Source organism: Sorex fumeus, unplaced genomic scaffold (genome assembly GCF_029834395.1).
Source record: "Sorex fumeus unplaced genomic scaffold, SorFum_2.1 ptg000026l, whole genome shotgun sequence".
NCBI classification, from domain to species: Eukaryota; Metazoa; Chordata; class Mammalia; order Eulipotyphla; family Soricidae; genus Sorex; species Sorex fumeus.
The window spans coordinates 3,242,677-3,264,202 of record NW_026606083.1 but is presented as its reverse complement, the minus strand read 5'-3'; the positions used below and the strand labels follow the sequence as shown (position 1 = coordinate 3,264,202).

The 21,526-nt window shown below is 39.3% G+C and overlaps 1 protein-coding gene across 1 annotated transcript in view; it reads right to left on the bottom strand.

The window, feature by feature from the left end:
• The window catches only part of SEPTIN10 (septin 10), a 104,882-nt gene that overhangs the window by 15,935 nt on the left and 67,421 nt on the right, over window positions 1–21,526 (bottom strand). The window contains 4 exon segments of the mRNA XM_056114689.1: window positions 8,960–9,125; window positions 10,487–10,583; window positions 11,598–11,759; window positions 14,961–15,147. Of these exon segments, the coding sequence (XP_055970664.1) occupies window positions 8,960–9,125; window positions 10,487–10,583; window positions 11,598–11,759; window positions 14,961–15,147 (612 nt within the window).

Genomic DNA, 21,526 nt, shown 5'->3' with positions numbered 1-21,526 from the left:
CGGGGGCCTGTAATCACCCTTGTAATAGCTAAGAGGACGAAAAACCTTTGGCTCCAGGCACATCTCTTCGATTCCATTGTTCTTCCTGCATTAACATATGCCCCAGAGACCGAGGCCCTACAAAAACAGGATGAGAACGCTATTCGGGTCCCCCAAAGAGGAATCGAAAGAGCTATGCTTGGAGTATCACGCTTCACTCAAATGAGAGAAAGAATGCAGAGTTCCAACCTCCATCGACAGTCTAGAATCAGGGTTGCTGTCTCGTTTGCCAAGGCGTCGAAAATCAGATGAGTTGGACACTTAATGAGATTTAGAGACGACCGCTGGACTAGAGCCATTACTGACTGGATTCCACAGGACGTCAAAAGACCACATGGCCACGGCCACTGACCTACGAGATGGTCAGACTTCTTCGTCAAGACCCTGAATGATCGGTTTGAGGCTCTTCATGATCCTAGAATGAACAGATGCCATTGGGATATACTAGCATGCAACAGGGACGAATGGAGGCGTTACTGGCGCCTGCTCGAGCAAACCGATGAGTAATGGGAAGTCAAGTGATCAAGTGATCAATAAAATTGAAATACTATCAACTGTTCTCTCAGACTTAGATGATATTAACCATAAACAGGATCAGGGAAAGTACAAACAACTGGAAATTTAAAAAATTACTACTTAACTCCCAGTGTGTAAAAGAGGATATCAAATGACTACTAGAAACAAATGAGAATGAACACCTGAATCACATACGAAAAACAGAAAAACTGGTGTGCAGAGGAAAGTTCACAGCAACCTAATGTTCATTAGGAAACAAGAAAGGGACCACATAAATAATCAAACTACACAGCTGAAGCAGCAGATAAAGGCCAAGAAAGGGAATCCAAAGCAAGTAGATAAAAGGAAAATTAAATAGAGCAGAACTCAATGAACTTCAAACTGAAAAAAATCATTTTAAAAAAACCAATGAAACAAAGAGCTGGTTCTTTGAAAAAATAAACAAGATTGAAAAAACATCAACTAGACAAAGAGAGGAAGAGAGAGAGAGAAAGAGATAGAGAAAAACAATCAGAAACGAATGTCATATTATAGAAATTCAAAGGATTATCAGGGACAACCATGAAAATTTTTATGCCAAAAAATTGGGGGCATTAGAAGAAATGTATAAATTTTGTGCTCTCATAATCTTAAAGAGGAAAGGGACCATAATAAGAGGATAAATACAATCAAAGAAACTAGAATAAAACTTTAAAAACTCCCCTAAAGCAAAAGCCCTGACCCAAATGGAGTTACTAGGCAGTTCTTCCAAACGTTTAAAGACAACCCTTTTCTGGCTCTTTCAGAAAGCTAATGAAGGGGTCAGAAAGATACTACAATAGATAAAGTATTTGCCCTGAACACACCAGACACCACATATCAACTTTCCCTGAGCCCTGATGGAAGTGATTCCTGAGCACAGAGCCTAGAATAAGCTATGAGCAACAAGGTGTATGGCGTGTCTCCAAACAAATAAATAAAACCAGAAAGTTGAAGAAACAGGATTTCTCCCAATCTCTATGAGACAAGCATTATGCTGATACCAAAATCAGACAGAGACCTCACGAAAAAAGAAAACAATAGACCTATATCACTTATGAATATGGATATAAAGATCCTCAATAAAATATTAGCAAACAGAATCCAAAATTACACCAAAAAGATCGTACACCATGGAAAAATAGGATCCTAGAGATGCATGGATCGAGTTATACATGCAAGTCATTAAACATAGTAACACCTTATCAACATCACTTGATCACTTGATATCCCGTTACTCATTGATTTGCTCAAGCGGGCACCAGTAACATCTCCAATCATCCCTGTTGTGTGCTAGCATAGCCCAATGGCATCTGCTCATTCTAGTAACACGAAGAGCCTCAAACCGATTGTTCAGGGTCTTGACTAAGAAGTCTGACCATCGATTAGGTGGGTGGCCACGCGATCTTTTGAAGTCCCGTGGAATCCAGTCAGTAATGGCTCTTTCGATTCCTCTTTGAGAGACCCAAATAGCATTCTTATCCTGTTTTTGTAGGGTCTCTGAGGCATATGTTAATGCAGGAAGAACAGTGGAATTGAAGAGATGTGCTCAGAGCTGGAGGTTCTTCGTCATCTTTGTTATTTCTTTGACGCTCTTGAAGGCATTCCAAGCCCCTCTCTTCCTCCTATGCAATTCAGGTGCCAGGCCATTCGTCATGTTGACTTCTCAACCTAGGTACATAACCGTTGCATTCGAAAATGGTCATTCTGCTGAGAGCGAATGGAACGTCAGGAACAAGACCTTCTCATGAACATTGTCTTTGTGAGATTCAGCTGTAATCTGACCTTTCCACATTCACGGTCGAAGTTTACCAGCATCTGTGCCACTTGCTGATGTTTTCTGTTATTAGAACGATGTCATCAGTAAAGCATAAGGTGGTATAGTTGCCGACCATCTATCTTCACTCCCATTCCTTCCCACCCATTCCAATCATCGCATGACGTTCTCAAGGGTGGCACTGGAGAGTTTTGGTGAAATGGTTTCACTCTGCCTAACCCCTCTCTTGATATCGATGATCACTTCTTTGTAGAATGGTGAGATCCTGGTAGTGAATCCATAATGCAGCTTACGGAGGATCCTGATGTATTGAGTTTGAATGCCCTTATTGGCTAGGGCTTTGATGACCACTTCTGTCTCAACAGAATCAAAGGCCTTCTTTAAATCAATGAATGTTAGACAGAGCAGCATCTTGAACTCCCGAGAAATCTCAATGAGGTTGGTTATCATGTGGATATGGTCGATGGTGCTGAATCCTTTTCGGAACCCGGATTACTCGCATGGTTGTTCTTCATCCAGTGTTCTGTCAATCCTATTTAGGACGACTCGAGTGAACAGCTTGTGGATGACAGGCAATAGACAGATTGGGCGATAGTTGCCAATGTCATGGATGTCTCCCTTCTTGTATAATAGTATACAGTCCTGCTGGTTTTCCATTGAGATGGAACTTTGCATTCAGACAGGTAGCGTGTGAAGAGCCAAGCCAGCATATTGATGAGTACTGACGGCAGTTTCTTCAGGTGTCCAGGCCTGACCTTGTCTAAGCCAGGTGCTCTTTGTTTCTTTACCGACGAGATAGCGTGTTGGATTTCAGAAGGAGGACGTTGGGAACGACATATCCATCCTGCGGAATTTGGTATGTGGGCAGGTGGACGTGGCTATTAAAGACATCTGAGTAGACGTCATGAATAATCTTCTCCATTTCCCTTCTGGAAGATGTGATAGCTATCAGGACGTCAGAGGGGAGTCATCTCGGTCTTGTAGTTGGTTAAGGACAGGCAGGCATTACGAATGCTTTTCCCGGCTTCTGCTGTATCTACCAGCACTGCTTCTCTTCTCTCTTTGAGGTCTTCCTTGAACATTTCTCTACACTGCTTTGGGAGCTTGGACGTTCGCTTGTGGTTGCCTGAGGCATGCGCGAAGCCACGTTGGTGAATAAGTTCAAGAGTTTTCGAAGACAGGCTTTTTTTGTGGTTATCACTCTCTTGGCATTCCTTGCACAATCATGGAGGTGCTGAACCAGTCGATCGTATTCCTTGTCTATGTTGTCAATGACAGCATCTTCCCATGTTGTCCCAACAAAGTCAAAGAGCTCCCAGTTGGTGGTCGTTCTGGGAGTTCTTTTCTTAAACATTACATTCCTTTCTCCCCGCTCTGTGAAGCAGAATTTTGCATGAAGGAGACGTTGGTCCGATCCCGTTTGGAATTTTGAGATATCAGTGACATCAGTCAGGCAAAACTGTTGATTGAATATGATGTGGTCAATTTTGTTGTGGAACTGTTCACCAGGAGACTCCCATGTCCAATGTTTAGATTTGGCCTTCTGGAACTGTGAGTTACCATGAATGGTCTTGGTTGACATGATAAACTCAGACAGTCTCTCACCCTGTTCGTTCCATTCTAGGCCATGGGTCCCGATGTGGAGTTCTTCGGCTGATCTTCTTGGTCCTATCTAGGCATTAAAATCACTGACAACAATCTTGTAGAAGGTGTGGTCTTCTTTATAGTACTTCTCCAGCTCCATGTAGAACTTCTCAATTTCTCCTTCATCATAATTTGATGTTGGTGCATAGACAATGAAGATAGAAAGTGCCAGCAGTGAGCCACATCTATTCAAGTGTAATTGTCTGATTCGAGTTGTTAGGCATTTGAATGAATCGATGCTCATGGCTAAGTTCATGTTCACAAGTACACCGACACCACCAACGCCTCTTTTGTCGCATGTTCCAAGGAGCAGTTCTTCTCCAGTGTCAAAAACAGCATGATTTGATTGATGCCTTCTTGTCTAAGTCAAACCAATGATGTCATACTTGATCTTTTGCGCTTGTACCATCAGGTCCTTGATGGATGCATCTGATGCCTGTGTATGTGCATTGAAGGTACAGGTCATTTTTGTCTTTCTTCGTTTTGGCAGCCTAGTTTGGCCTTGATATTTTATCAGCCTCTCCTTCCACATCCTTCTCAACGCTGCTGTATTCAGGGTCAGGGGAATGAGACCCATAGTATTTACTGGATTTGGCATATCGAATACACCACATAATATCAATATAAAAAAATAAAAATTACATAATACTTAGAGATGCAGAGACTTCTTGATAAAATAACACTTGATAACACTTGATAAGATCCAACACCCATTCATGATAATAGTACTGCAAGTCCTAGCTATAGAAATTAGACAAGAAAATATATTAATGGCATCCACAGGCAGAAAAAGTAGTCAAAATATCACTATCTTTAGAAGACATGACATGATATGATATTTAGAAAACTCCCAAGACTACAAAAAACTTTCATAGAAATTATAAACTTGTATAGCAAAGTAGTAGGTTATAAAATCAATATGAAAAAATCTATGGCATTTCTATATATAATGAAATTAAAAAGAAATTTAAAAAAACAGCTTCATTAATAATTGCGGCTCAAGAAACCAAGGATCTTAGAATTGGCTTATCAGCAGAGGTGGAAGACTTATGAAAAGAAAACTACAAATCATAACTGAAAGAAATAAAATACACAAGGAAATGAAAACCATCTCCTACTCATGGATTTTAAGCATTACCAAAATGACAATACCAACCAATACATAATACAAATTCAATTCAGTCACAAGAGAAATCACAGGAACATTTTCATTGTAGGATAAGTCGTTAGTCCTTTCTCCTCTGTCCTTTCTCCTTTGCTAAAGGAAGCTTAGGTTTATTGAGTTATACCCATCACAGTGCTCCCAAGGCATTCCCACTCCTATGTGTTTATCTTTAACTTCTTCTCTGTGCTTTGCTTCCCCTATCTCTTAATCACTTATATTCCCAAATCAGATCCTGTGACTTGTAAGGTCAGATTCTTCTAAGGACTCTGGATTTTGTGTGTATAAGTGAAATATTGACCTCCGCTACCTCCACTACCAAGAATCATAGACGCTGTCTCGTTTGCTAAGGTGTCGAAAATCAGACGGGCTGGACAGGTAATGAGATTTGGAGACGACTGCTGCACTAGAGCCATTACCAACTGGATTCCACGGGATGTCAAAAGACCGCGTGGCCGCCCACCTACCAGATGGTCAGACTTCTTTATCGACATCCTGAACGATCAGATTGAGGCTCTTTGTGCTCATAGAACAAACAGATGCCATTGTGCTACACTAGCACGCGACAGGGACAAATGGAGACATTACTGGTGCCCGCTCGAGCAAATTGATGATTAACGGGAAGTCAAGTGATCAAGTTATCAAGTGAAATATTAAATATGCTTTTCTCTTTCTCATATGTCCTTTGCACAGTATACTTTAGACCAATGTTCTTTTAGTATAGAAACAGGAAGACAGTTAATTCTGCTTTTGTAACTCGATAGTTAATTGGCTTCGAATAATATTTACTCCTGGACATCTGTCATATTTACTCGAATGGAGTCTAAGTTGCCCTTAGTTCCTAGCAACCCAAAAGGAGGGTCCAATGAAGGGACTTGGATGGACCCAGGGCAAGCTGCAAGTTACCTTGGCATTGAAACGGGACAGCCCAAGTGCCAAAAAACTTATAGTAAGTTCAGAGCAAGGTTGTGGACAAATTCTGTCATGATTCAAAGAGAAGTGACTAGACAAGGACCTGCTAGGGTTAGGAAGGACTAATCTGGCCTGAGGACTGTAGTCTAGGATCTAAGCGAGATATTCCTAGGAGAGCCACCCTCTAAGCTTAATATATCTCCTACTGTGTCCATACAAATGACTTAGAAAGATTATTAAGAAGCAAATTTAAGATGACCGTTTAAATGGATATGAAGGAAATGAGAAATAAGCCCCTACATGAAATCTAACTCATGAGCAGATATCCTAGCAGGATGAGTTCTTTGTCTTGGAAGAAGCTTCCCTGAAAGGGTTTTACACATGTCGATTGTGCTATATTACCTATGTGTAGTTGCTACCCCCAACCTTGGAGGTTGGGCTCTTAAGTAAGGCTGTATGATTGGGTGTGGGGAGACTAGTGTGAGGGGAGAATGGAATAAATGGCAGGACGGAGACTGGAATAAATGGTGACTGATAATCAACCACCTTGGTGACCCTGTCCTCTCCTTTGTGTGTCCATTCACAGTGGCAGCCAGTCAGGATGGGGAGGTGGCTCATGGTAACGGAATGCATATGGTGATTGCTCACACACTTTTGTGAACACACATTCATAAACACAGATCAAATGTAGTTGGATTTTATATAGAGTAACTCCCCAAGAATTGCCAAAGCAATTCTAAGAAAAGAAAAGATGGGAGTCTTCTCATTCCCCCACTTAAAATTCCACTATAAAGCCACATTCATCAAGATAGTGTGGTAGCAGAATAAAAAAAAGACTCAGATCAATGAAACAGAATTAATGGAGAGCTCAAAGAAAGATCCCTAGATATACAGAAAGCCATCCTATGGCAAAGGAGCAATGAGTATGAAGTGGAACAGGAAACCTTCCTCCAACAATCTGTTGGGAAATCTGATCAGTTGCAGCAAAATCTAAGCTCAAACTCTTTTCCATACCATGCACAAAAAATTTCAAAATGAACTAAAGACCTTAATACCATACCTGAATCCATAAATTAAAAAAAGTGTTAAGAAAAACACAGTCAGAACCTTTCTGACATTGAATCTAGACGTATTTTAAATGATTCAGTGCCACCGATCACAGAAATGGAAACAAAGATAAATAAGACTGTATCAAATTAATGAGCTCCTGAAACGTTTGTGCTCTACAATAATGATAAGAATAAAAATACCCCACAGATTGGGGGAAAAATATCTGTACACTTTTCATCTTAAAAAAAGGATTGAGCTCAGAGCCTCTCTGCCTCTTCCTTTTCATCCCCAAAGCTGAGCTGGGAAATGTACACTGGTAAAGAAATGGGTGTTGTAACATTGTAAGACTGAAACCCAATCAAACAGTGATTCAACAAAAAATAAAATAATGTTTGTCTCCGCTATATGCTTTTCCCCATCGAAAAAGTTCTCTAGAGGGTCACATCAAAACAAATTTGCTTTAATACATTAAAGAGTTAAATCTCATATTTACATGTCTTAATTTAAGAAAAGGAAGGTTTATAATAACACAAGTTTCAAATACTGAGCAGTAAGATTCTTGGATTCTAAAGCTGTTATAAACTGCACTATAATATAATAAGAATTGGACTAATCTCTTTCTTCTTATAAGAAACAGTATTATCTCTTTACTTCTTTTATCCTTCCTCTATTAAGATTTCGCCCCTAGATTTAAATCATTTCAAACTTTTTATCAGAATGAAATTATCAGTTTTGCTGTTTAGTAGGGCGTTTGCCTTGCACGCAGCTGACCCGGGTTCGATTCCCCCCGCCCCTCTCAGAGAGCCCAACAAGCTACTGAGAACATCTCGTCTCCATGGCAAAGGCTGGCAAGCTCCCAGTTGTGTATTCCATATGCCAAAAACAGTAACAAGTTTCACAATGGAGTTACTGGTGCCCGCTCAAATGAGTCAATGAACAATGGGAGGACAGTGCTAACAGTGCCTTTTATAATAAATATATATTATAAATATATAATTTATATATAAATTAATTTATATATAATTTATTTGTTATATAGAATTATATATAATATATTACATATAATATATTATATATAATTTATATATATTGTATATCATATAATTATATATTATGTATTATATGTTATATAGAATATTCTCCCTATATATGATATATTATATATTATATAGGCCCTCCCGTTGTTCGTCGATTTGCTCGAGCGGGCCCAGTAACGTCTCCATTGGAGACTTTGTTGTTACTGTGTTTGGCATATCGAATACATCATGGGGAGCTTGCCAGCTCTGCCGTGCGGGCGAGATACTCTCAGTAGCTTGCCGGGCTCTCCGAGAGGGGCGGAGGAATCGAACTCGGGTCGGCCATGTTGGCTGCGTGCAAGGCAAACGCCCTACCGCTGTGCTATGGCTCCAGCCCTAATTATTATATAGAATTATATATAATCACTTAATATATTATGTAGAATTATATATAATATAGAATTACATATAAATTAAACACCCAGTTTCCTTTTATAATAAATATACTTTCATCTTTTTATATATTTTTATAAATTCAATAATAAAACAAATATGTGAATAATTTCAAGTTTTCCATTTCAGCATGAAATGAGAGTAGTGGGTTTTGCTCATGGTCTTCTAGCTAACTCCTTAAATCAGAGTCAGATTTAGAAATCCTTCAAAAGCAAGGAAGTGTCACAATATTAAAGAAGCCCAATAACAAAAATAGTAAATCAACATAATAGAAGCATCCTAGTCCCCATCTGCGAGGTCCCTGCGGCCGCCTCCCCTACCTGGTGGGCCTGCTCTGGGGCGTTCAGGAAGCCCATATGCCCAACCCCCTACCTGGCCGGCGGGCTCTCGGGGGCGTCCGGGTAGCCCATCTGCTCCAGCCGGCAGCGCCGGTAGCGCTCGTAGTGGAGCGTGTGGGTCTGCTCGCGCAGGTCCTCCATGTTCGTGCAGATGAGCATCTCCCGCAGCTTGACGAAGTCGCAGTGGTCCTCATTCTCCACTGCGGGCGCAAGGGACAGAAGGCCAAGTCAGACCCCAGCCAGGGCAGGGTCTCTGGATGACTAAATTGGAGCGTATTTAAGATAATCAAACGGCAGAAGGGCGTCGGATTAGCATCTGTATGTCTGATGCTTACAGGAGACCAGGATTTTTGTACAGAATAAACCTAACACTCAACTAGAGACAATGAGCCAACTAGAATATCTGCTTTCAATTTAGTGCCCAAAGACAAAAAAGAAAATAGGACGAAATGCACTATTTCATATAATGACAGAATGAAGTTACTTCACTAATCTTTTCTTACAAACTGTCCCCCAAACATTTTCCACTCGCTCAAGTGCTTAGAGGAATTAACGTCGTTTCACTAAAGCTTCAATGGAATAAATTCTACACACTCAAGAAATACCATCTGTACTTACTATAAACAATCAATTTTTTACACGATGCCACATTTATGAACCTGTGCAGACATCTCCCAAAATTAGTAACTCATAAGAAAAGTTATACATCTTCTGTTTTTGATCATCTGTCATTAACTATAAAATCTGACAACTTATAAAATTACTATTTAGAAAAAAGTGATAGCAGGAGTAAATTTATTTCAAATTAATTAACACTAGCAAACAACTGAACCAGATACTATAATAATTAAATATCTTTCAGGATTGGTTCCTGTACTCTCACAACACCAAAATTATCTTCCTATGTTTTCCTGATTTAATAATAATCTCTTACTTTATAAAATACAATGTAAATGCCATATATATGATTGTAATAGTGTACTATTCAATGATTATGTCTAGGGGAAATGAGAGTTCAGTACAAGTGCAGCCACGGGAAACCAAATACACAGTCTAGATCTTCAGACAGGCTAAATCTTCAGAGGCAGGACCACAATACCTGGTCCAGCTGTGTTTCATTAGAAAGCTAGATAAAAGCTACTGAAATCTCTCATTTTGATGACTGGTTTGTTTTAGAAATAATTGGCAATATTTTGATGAATAAAAACATACAATTTATGTGATGATTTAAAGGGCCCTAAAATTACCCAGTAATTGGCTTAAAAATTCACATTTAGACACTACAACTTATTCTCAATTTTTATTCTTAGTGCTTGAACAGTACTTCCCACCTTCTGAATATTTTTGTATATCCAGGCAAGTAATCTAACATGTAAGCAATGAGCTAAGGTATAATGTAGAAAATGGAGAGATTTGTCCAGACTTTATGGATTGGGCTAAAATAGAACATCTAGCAACCAATCACAATCCAAAATAAGCATAACCTTAAAGAATGCATTAAATATAATTTCCAAACTTACTAGGCAATATTCTATTTCAAACCTTTGTTTGTTTCATTTACCTTGAACAACACCCCAAGGGTACTGGCGAGCTTTGACCATCTTATTTCCAATTTGTACTTCATCCATACTCCCTACAACAGCGAATGGCAAATGTCCCTGTGGAAGAACCCGTCAATCACATCTCACACCACTGAAATAATAATGGCTAAAAGGGTTTTATAATTATAAGAGAACTTATCAAATAAATTTATTAAAATCAAATTATTTTTCATGCCCCAGAATTTAAATCTGAAGTGAACATATACTGTTAAACAAGTCATCTACAGGCCCTATGTAGAAAATTATTTGAGCATCTCTCATATGTGAGATACTACGCTATATATGAGGTAAGGTAAGAGAAAGAAATTTTACTGATATGTAGACTATAATGAGAAAACTAAGCAAACTGACAATACAGAATCAAACCTTTGCATCCTGACAGTGGAACTGAAGTTATCAGTGGAGAATGAATGGGGTGGCAAAGGGACAGCTGCTAGCATTTTGGCGGTGGACATAGTGTGGTAACGTATATTTGAAAAGAGAATCTGTCCCACTAAAACATATTCATTGTAAAACAATGTCACCTCAAGTAAATCAAATAAATAAAAATCCCTTTCAAGAGCTAAAGCAATGCAACGGCAGTGGGGCTCATGCCTTGCATACACAAGAATCAAGTTGGATTCCTAGCGCCAGGGTGAGTCCAAGTGTGGCCAGGTGTGGGTCCAACCCAGAAAAACAAATTCTGCATCGGTAGTGTGAATCTGTATACTGATTCCACCCCCCCCCACATACACATAATCAGTTATTAATCTACTCGTTAATCTATAATTAATCTACAGCTTTCCCTATTCCAATCATGTCAATTTAAAGGGAACCATGCAAAATATGGATTTTTAAAGTTTTTTTTTCACTATGGCTTGTTTTATCAGTTGACAGTTATGAATGACATGCTGCTATATCTGTCTATTATAGTAGACATGAAATGAAAAATTAAAACATCTTTCTATATCTGACTTCTTAAAACTTACCTTGTAAGAAGCCTCGTAAGAGACACAGTGGAAATATACTAGCAGCATGTTACTTATCAGTTATTTGTTTAATGTGTAAAATGGTATTTATCTAGAAGCTTACATTCATTGAAGCATTGATTTTAGCAATAGTTTCATCATCTGTTGGGAACTGGTATATCTGAACACCACTGCTGACCAATTCACTCATGAGCTTGATCTTAAACTTCTGCAACTCAGTTTTAGAAATCGCATCTGCTTTGGCAATTACTGGTATAATGTTCACCTATTCAGAATAAAGAAAAAACAAAAGGTCATGACTCTTTGAATTGTGTGTTTGTTTTTGATCCTGGAACTTCTATATTCAAAATAACTCAGTCTCTGACAAATTTCTTTAAATAGATCAGGAGATATGCAATGTATTATATATTATTGTCTATTCAAGTAAAGATGTACCAGAACACAGACAAACCAATACATTTCTATGCTATTTATAAATACTTTCATGCTGCAATAGCAAATGTAAGTATTTCTATAAGGGACCACACAACCTGAAAGCTTTACTACCTGAACTCTTTCACAAAAAGCTTGTCACGTCACAACCCGGTTAATCAGTTTCATTCTTATCATAGTCCACTGACCCTATACAATCATTCTGACAGATGCTGGTCTTTCAATAACTGCGTTTAAAAACAGAGTTCTTATAATATTAATCTTTTATTTTAATTTAGATCAAGAAATTTCAATTTCTTCTCTCAATGTCTCCTAGAATTCTATCATTAAACAAAAGTAAATTTAAGAGGCAAATCTAAACTACCAGGTTAATTCTCTTAGAATGTTTAATTTCCTAATAAGCTAAGTACTAAATAACTAGAACAATTGATTCCTTATAAAAACTATAAAAAAGTGAAGTTTTTCTTTTCCTTCTGCCTTCCCTTCGTTTCTTACCTCCCTGAATCAATTTGCACCCCCTATTAGAAACTCTACCAAGATGTAAAAGAGACAAAAGTCTTCAAACAGTAACGTTTTCATGACTCAAGAAATAACTTTCTTTGTATTATTTAAAGCTTTACCACTTTAGAAAGGAAATTATTCAAGGTCATGAAGACAGTCAATCTTATAAAATTAGTTCTTTAAGGTTAATGTTAAGGGTTAGGCAAACTGGATAAAAGGAGTCAACTATTTGGTGAAAGTGAAACTTTTATAATATAGACATAATTTAATACATTCAGATGCTTACTTACAATGTTGTATAAGTTATATATTAAATATAATTAATATATTCAGATGATTATTTATAATTCTGTATGATTTATATATTAAACATAATTTAATATACTCAGATGCTTATTTATTATGCTGTATAAGTTATATACCTGAAGCCTATAGGTTACAGAGCCATACTCAAGTATTTCCAATAGTGTCTCTGGTAAGATGAAGCAGAGGCATAAGCATATGCAAATCATATCAATTAAAAAGAGACTAGTTAATCGTCAATAGAAACTTAAAAAGAAAGGAGAAATATTGGTGACCTAACAAAAGACTGATGTATCCACATTAGTGAAAAATTTGAGGCTAACAAGTCATATGAGTTCAGAGTTCCACATAATTTTTAGAATTAAAGTGAAAAGTAAAAGTCATAGTGCCTATTCTAGTCTTAAATTTATTTCTCCAATTTCCTTCATTTGCTATATATAATTAGATATACACATCTTACATATATTCCAAAGAATGTGAAGACTTTTCTAACTATAGTAGTTATCCTCAAGGAATACATTCCAAGACACATTCTATTCCCCAGTGGACGGTAGGCACAGGGAGTACTGAATGCCATATATACTGCTTTCTCCAGCCTCTTGCCGAAGTACATTCACGCTCACAGTTAAAACTAAAAGGGTTATCAGCCAAGTAAGACACTGATCCTGGTCGTGTTGGGAGAATGTGTAGAAAGGAATGTATATTGGGGGTCCTCCAAAAAAACAGATGCTAGCAAGTACTCACATATACTTAACTACAATATCACTGCCAGTAAGCTAGTAAGCTTGGAAAACACACAAACAGAATGCTAAATATGATGCCTGTCACTGTCACTGTCCTCCCGTTGTTCATCAATTTGCTCGAGAGGGCCCAGTAACGTCTCCATTGGAGACTTTGTTGTTACTGTGTCTGACATATCAAATACGTCATGGGGAGCTTGCCAGGCTCTGCCGTGTGGGCGAGATACTCTTGGTAGCTTGCTGGGCTCTCCGAGAGGGGCGGAGGAATTGAACTCAGGTCGGCCATGTTGGCTGCATGCAAGGCAAACACCCTACCGCCGTGCTATCCTATTTATATAAAAAGGGAGGGAAAGCAACAGATACTTCTCATAATGATAACCCATTATTTGTAGAAGGAAACTTTCTATATCAAGCAGGAGAATGATCGCTTTTCAAAATTAAAGGCAAGCTATCAATATCATAGTCTTCAACCTGCCTCTTAAGTATTTTGTCTAGACTTTATTTCAAAGTTAAGGAAACTGAGGTTCCTTACTGTAGAAACTTGCCCAAGGACACCTTTTAAAAGACAGTATTTAAAACCTTTTCCCACTGACATGGAACTCTTTGTGTAAAGGATATCATGTTGCTTCCAACAAAAACTTGAGATCTTATTTTTATTCCCTTAAAAATATTCATTTCCATATAATCAAGCAACAAAAACATATATACCTAAATGATTAAAATACCTGATTAAATGATTAAAACACCTAAAATAGACTTCTATACCCTTATGAAAGCTATTGCCAAAACTAGGGGATTATGCAACTTGTCAGTCTGTTCTTCATACCATTTTCTCTATATAGAAAACAGTATGGCCTTACCGCCCACATATCCATGTACCTTACCGCCATGAATCTAATCTCATTAAATGATTGGCTAGGACAACAAAAGTTCCATTCCCCACACAGAGGTTGTAGAAAAACGCTACTGATTTGTTTTTAGTAAGATGGTGGTTTTTAGACATTACTACAAATTTGAAAAATCTAAACTGAATTAGTTTGATGTCTCCATTAGGAATCATAATTTTTAAATACCTTATATTTATACCTAGTTATTTGGCTCAGAAATTCAAAGCAGGTGTTTATATTGATATGTCCCAAATTGAAACATAATTTACTATATAGTAGATAGTGCACCTTAATCTTTGTCGGTGAACTTCTCCTTAATAGTATCATAAATAAAACTAGTGTCAAATACACTATCTTAAAAAATAAATAGCTATATTCTCAAAAGCAAGCTATTAAGAAAGATTAAAATTGATGTTAATATTTTCTCTTTGTATCTCATCTTCCAAATTGAGTTTCACTGGAAAAGAACCCAATTTGGAGCTTACTAATTGCTTTTGAAATGTACATGCTTCTACATACACACATATATATGCAATACATTATAAAAGTATTTTAGTAGTTTCAAAAATATTAAAGAGTAATAAGTTGAATTTTCCAAACCACCTTGCTATCTAGGCTCTTCATGGTTAGGAGATCCAAGCTCTTCAGAGAGTGCCCTGTAGGGGCAATGAAGTAGAGGCACACGTGGACACGAGAATCATGGTAGTTAAAGAGAGAACGCTTAATTCTCAATTCTTCCTGGAGATAGGCTTCAAACTGAGCATCAATGTAATCAACTATCGGCTGGTAGCTGAAGAAGAATTTAAATGTTTAATACAACATATTCATGCTACCTATAAAGTTTGCAATCTACTTCACCAACGATAAACAGTTCATATCTATGTTAAATAAACTTAATAACAAGCAAAGTATGGAACACGCGTATATAAAGGTAAAACCATCCTGGCAACAAGGGCTTGATTCCTTCTCGCATTCACATATGGGACCTCTCTCTGACCACACAGACTGAGTGCGGTCACGCATTTAACTGCAGTCAAACTGGAGCATTGCAGATTATGTATATAGCAAAAGGTGTTCCAAGACTTTATGCTTTTTAAATTCAGAAGGCAGAAAAAGTTTTCTCCTTAGCATAGTAAGAAAGAAAGACAGGTATCAAATAAAATTATCTCACTCATAGAGTAGGCATACAGAAAAGGCACATAACAGTACATGCTGGGAATCCTTGCTCAGATCACATCTGCCTGGCTACCTGGCAGGAAGCTGTTTCAGACTATGCATTCCTAAAGATTCCAAGCACATTATTATGATATTCTAAACTACTATGTGTAACTCAGCTTTCTTCTCTTCACTTCACTGTCACTTCACTGTCACTGTTGTTCATCGATTTGCTTGAGCAGGCCCAGTAACGTCTCCATTGGAGACTTTGTTGTTACTGTGTTTGGCATACTGAATACGTCACGGGTAGCTTGCCAGGCTCTGCCGTGCGGGCGCAATACTCTCGGTAGCTTGCCGGGCTCTCCGAGAAGGGTGGAGGAATCGAACTCGGGTCGGCCATGTTGGCTGCGTGCAAGGCAAATGCCCTACCACTTTGCTATGCTTTCCAAGTGACAATAACAACAAATTATATTCAAATTCCCTGGATACCTTTGTATTAAGCTGTGTAGTCAACAAACTAAGCAAACCTTGTGCAGCTGAGGTATTCAATAAGTATATACAGAAGTAATTTTTCTATAAAACTGCCTGATCAAGCAAGTCCTGAGGGATAATCATTTCTCTCAAACTCATAGAATATGTCCTTCTAGAAGTCTCACAATGGAAATGTTACTGTTGCCCACTCGAGCAAAATCGATGAACAACGGGAGAACAGTGCTACAGTGCTACCCATTTATATGATAAGCAATTTGAAGACAAAGGTGGTATACATCTGTGCTCTCTATAAGAAGGAGCAAACACTTTGAACATCATTAGGTGAGGTATTAGGAACATCAGTCCTGGAAAATTGGCGTAAATGTTACCCAGAATGATTTCCTCCACAAACTAAGAAAATGATGGGGAAAAAAATCCTACTCTGTATTCAATATGAATCTTTCAAAGAAGATTTTATTAGTGACTTAAAATAGATCTTTAATGTGATTATATGACCTAGTCATAAAGTATATCTAAATGCTCATCATCAAGCTTGTCCTAAATGAAAGTAGGAACATTCTCCTAAATAAATATACCTAATGTATCATCAGGAACTCTCGCTCTTCCAATAAAAGTTTTTGCTTTAAAATGTAAAATTTACCTCCTTACAAGTATTAACATACTCAAAGTAGTAAGAAAATAACCAGGTAAAACCTGAAAAAAAAAAAAGGAAATTCAAATAAGCAGAGAACTATGTCAGAGACCAAATACAGCCGAAGGCTGTTTTGTGAGTGAATTCTTACAAAACCCAGCCCAATTATTTGCTTGGGAGTGTCTACATAAGCTTTTGTGCTACAATGACAGGGATTAGTTTGAAGAGAGAGGACATGTTCTTAAAATCTTGAAATACTATCACATCCCTTTCAGAAAAGTTTATTATTCCTTTCATCAATGTTAGCTTCATCCTGAGGCTGTTTGTCTGTCTATTATCAAGAAGAACAGAACTAAAACCCAGAAGCCATGGTGGATGGGACTGTAAGATCCAGTATCTTAAAAAGCTAATTAAAAATAAACCTAAGATCTCTACCCTTTCCCCATGATCTGCAGAGAAGGTTACCCTGGAATTAAATGAAGTTGAAAAGAGTAACAGAAAAGGGGGGGGGGGGGATCCCTGCTGTCTGTGGTCGTGTGAGCTGAGCCCAGGTCCAGACTCTGTCTGACCCTCAGGAGCACAGTCCTAGGGCCAGAGGATGGCCAGCCTGGCATGACTGGATCTGTCCTGAGAAAGCCATCCTCACCTTAGCCTCAAAGCACCTTTGTAGATAACTGGCCAAGGACCATGGGAAACCGCAATAAATATAAATCACAAAGCAAGAAATACAATAAATGGAAAGAAAAACACAAATATCAGTAAAATAACCAATTTTTAAGTATATGGCTTTTTCAGATATAATTAAAGACAAATGAGACAAATATATATACTAGAAATAGAAAAGTAATCCTTCCGACAACAAGAATTAGAAAACTGTATAAATTCTGAAAATGAAATGGTCAAAATAAAAACCTCAACTTTTTTCTAAACTTCATAAAGTTTTTGGGCTGGAGCGATAGCACAGCAGGTAGGACATTTGCCTTGCATGTGGCTGACCCGGGTTCGATTCCCAGCATCCTATATGGTCCCGAGCATCGCCATCAGGAGTAATTCTTTAGTGCAGAGCCAGGAGTAACCCCTGTGCAACACTGGGTCTGACCCAAAAAGCAAAAAAAAAAAAAAAAAAAAAAAAAAAAAAAAAAAAACTTCATAAAGTTTTAACAATATATTAGAAAAAGCACAAGAGTTGAAATACAATTATCAAATAGCAATCAATAGATATGGGGTAAATACAATAAGACAAGAAAGAGAAGTTAAGAGTAGGAGACATGAAAAGACCAGTATTTAATTAACATTTTCACAAGGGGGGGAAGGCAGATATATTTTAAAAGATGATGTTTGAGATATACAGACAATCATTTTTGAGATAAAAATGTTTGAGATAAAAAATGATTATACAGACTTAAGAATTCAAATCATAAGCAGGATAAATTTAAACAAAAACCCAGATACATTGTGATGCAACTGGAGAAGAAAAACAAATATCGTAATAGCCACAGGGAAACAGAGAGAGAGAAGAGAAAGGAAAGAGAGAGAGAGAGAGAGAAAGAGAGATTCTCTATATATGGGATAACAAAAAATAAACATCGTAAATAAAACAAATGTTTAGACTCAGAGTAAAATAAAAATGAATGGCCAGATTTACTGAAGATTTTTGTCAAGCAAACTGGCAGGGTGCGGGACGGGGGGCAGGGGGTCGTGGAAAGAAAGGTGCTTGGAGTACAGATGGAGGGAAGTGGGCTCTCTGATGAGGGGTCTGGTGTTGGAATGATGCATGCATGAAAAGTGGGATTAATAGTAGTATAATCCCAGTATCTCCATAAATGATGTAAACTAAATAAATGCACAACGAGTTAAGAATACAGGCGACAGGAGCCCCAGCGTCTGCCAGGGCATCCCAGTGGCTTCCCCAGCCCTGCAGCATTGACAGGAGATAGAGCGGGTGATGGAAGGGACCAGAAGAGGCACCGCTGGAGATGGGAGCCATAAGAGGTGTGAGACAGAACCACTGGAATTCTAGAAAGCTGTAGATCAGTGTCACTGGTTTATCACGAGTGAATGACTTTCAGAGCCCATTGATAGGCCTGAGCAATATACAGCGGGGAGGGCACTTACCTTACACACGGCTGACCCAGGGTCAATCCCTGGTATCCCACTTGGTCCCCCAAGCCACTCCTGATAGCATCCCCGAGTACAGAGCTAGAGTAACCCCTGAACGGTGCCAGGTGTGACTCCCCCAACCCCCCCACCAAATAAAATAAAATATAAAAGGTCATTGAAAAGTAAATAAAACTTAATCACTTAATCACTTAACTTCCCGTTAGTGGTCGATTTGCTCGAGCGGGCGCCGGTAACGTCTCCATTTGTCCCTGTCGCGTGCTAGTGTAGCCCGATGGCATCTGTTCGCTCTGGGAACATGAAGGGCCTCAAATCGATCATTCATGATCTTGACGAAGAAGTCTGACCATCTGGTAGGTAGGCAGCCACGCGGTCTTTTGACATCCCGTGGAATCCAGTCGGTAACAGCTCTAGTCCAGCGGTCGTCTTTAAATCTCATTACGTGACGAGCCCATCTGATTTTCGACACCTTGGCAAATGAGACAGCATCCCTGATCCTTGATCGTCGACGGATGTCAGAACTCCAGATTCTTTCTCTCATTTGAGTGAAACGTGATATTCCAAGCATAGCTCTTTCTATTCTTCTTTGGGAGACCTGAATAGTGTTCTCATCTTGTTTGCGAAGGGCCCAGGTCTCTGAGGCATATGTTAATGCAGGAGGAACAGTGGAATCAAAGAGATGCGCCCGGAGCCGGAGGTTCTTCGTCCTCTTAGCTATTTCTTCGACGTTCTTGAAGGCATTCCAAGTCGCTCTCTTCCTCCTGCGCAGCTCGGGTGCCAGGTCATTTGTCATGTTGACCTCTCGACCTAGGTACACATAGCTGTTGCATTCGGAGATGGTCATTCCATTGAGAGCGAATGGGGCATCAGGAACAAGGCTGTTTCTCATAAACATTGTCTTTGTAAGATTCAGCTATAGTCCTACCTTTCCACACTCACGGTCAAAGTCGGCCAGCTTTTGTGCCACTTGGCTGATGTTTGGTGTTATTAAAACAATGTCATCAGCAAAGCGAAGGTGGTGTAGTTGCGACCATCTGTCTTCACTCACATTCCTTCCCATTCCAGTCGTCGCATGATGTTCTCGAGGGTGGCACTGAAGAGTTTCGGTGAAATGGTATCACCCTGCCACACTCCTCTCTTGACATCAACAATCACTTCTTTGTAGAATGGTGAGATCCTGGTAGTGAATCCGCAATAAAGCTCACGGAGGATCCTGATGTATTGGGCTTGAATGCCCTGATTGGCTAGGGCTTCAATGACCGCTTCCATCTCAACAGAATCAAAGGCCTTCTTTAAATCAATGAATGTTAAACAGAGCGGCATCTTGAACTCCCGAGAAACCTCAATGAGCTTGGTTATTGTGTGGATATGGTCGATGGTGCTGAATCCTTTGCGGAACCCTGCTTGCTCGCATGGTTGTCCTTCATCTAGTGTTCTGCCAATCCTATTTAGGATGACTCGAGTGAACAACTTGTAGATGACAGACAATAGGCAGATCGGGCGATAGTTGCCAATGTCATGGATGTCTCCCTTCTTGAACAGTAGTACGGTCCTGCTGGTTTTCCATTGGGACAGAACCTTGCATTTAGACAGGTAGCGAGTGAAGAGCCGAGCCAGTGTATTGATGAGTACTGACGGCAGGTTCTTCAGGTGTTCAGGTCTGACCTTGTCTGGGCTGGGTGCTGTTTGTTTCTTTACCGATGAAATGGCGTGTCGGATTTCGGAAGGGAGAACGTTGGGAACGACATATCCATCCTGTGGAATTTGGTATGTCGGCAAGTGGACATGGCTATCGAAGAGTTTTGAGTAGAAGTCATGGATAATCTTCTCCATTGCCGTTCTGGAGGATGTGATGGATCCATCAGGACGTCGCAGGGCAGTCATCTTGGTCTTGTAGTTGGCGAAGGACAGGCGGGCGTTACGAATACTTTGCCTGGCTTCTGCCGCATCTACCAGTACTTCTGCTCTTCTCTCTTTGAGGTCTTCCTTGATCGCATGTTTGCACTGCTTTCCGAGCTCAGACGTTAGCTTGCGGTTGCCTGAGGCATGCGCCAAACCACCCTGGCGAATTAGCTCAAGAGTTTTCAAAGATAGGCGATTTTTTGTGGCTATCTCTCTCTTGGCGTTCCTCGCACATTCATGGAGGTGCTGAACCAGTCGATCGTATTCCTCGTCAATGTTGTCAACAATGGCATCTTCCCATGTTGCCGCAATAGTACCAAAGAGTTCCCAGTTGGTGGTCATTCTGGGAGTTCTCTTTTTGAACTTTGCAGCCATTTCTCCCCGCTCTGTGAAGTAGAATTTTGCACGAAGGAGACGGTGGTCCGATCCCATTCGAAATTTTGGGACAACAGCGACATCAGTCAGGCAAAACCGTCGATTGAATATGATGTGGTCTATTTCGTTGTGGAATCGTCCACCGGGAGACTCCCATGTCCATCGTTTAGATTCTGCCTTCTGGAACTGTGAGTTACCATGAATGGTCTTGGTCGACATGATGAACTCAGACAGTCTCTCACCCTGTTCGTTCCATTCTAGGCCATGGGTCCCAATGTGAAGTTCTTCAGCTGATCTTCTTGGTCCTATCTTGGCATTAAAATCACCCACAATGATCTTGTAGAAGGTGTGGTCTTCTTTATAGAACTTCTCTAGCTCCATGTAGAACTTCTCGATTTCTCTTTCATCATAATGAGATGTTGGTGCGTAGACAATGAAGATAGAAACTGCAGGCAGTGAGCCACATCTATTCAAATGTAAACGTCCGATTCAGGTT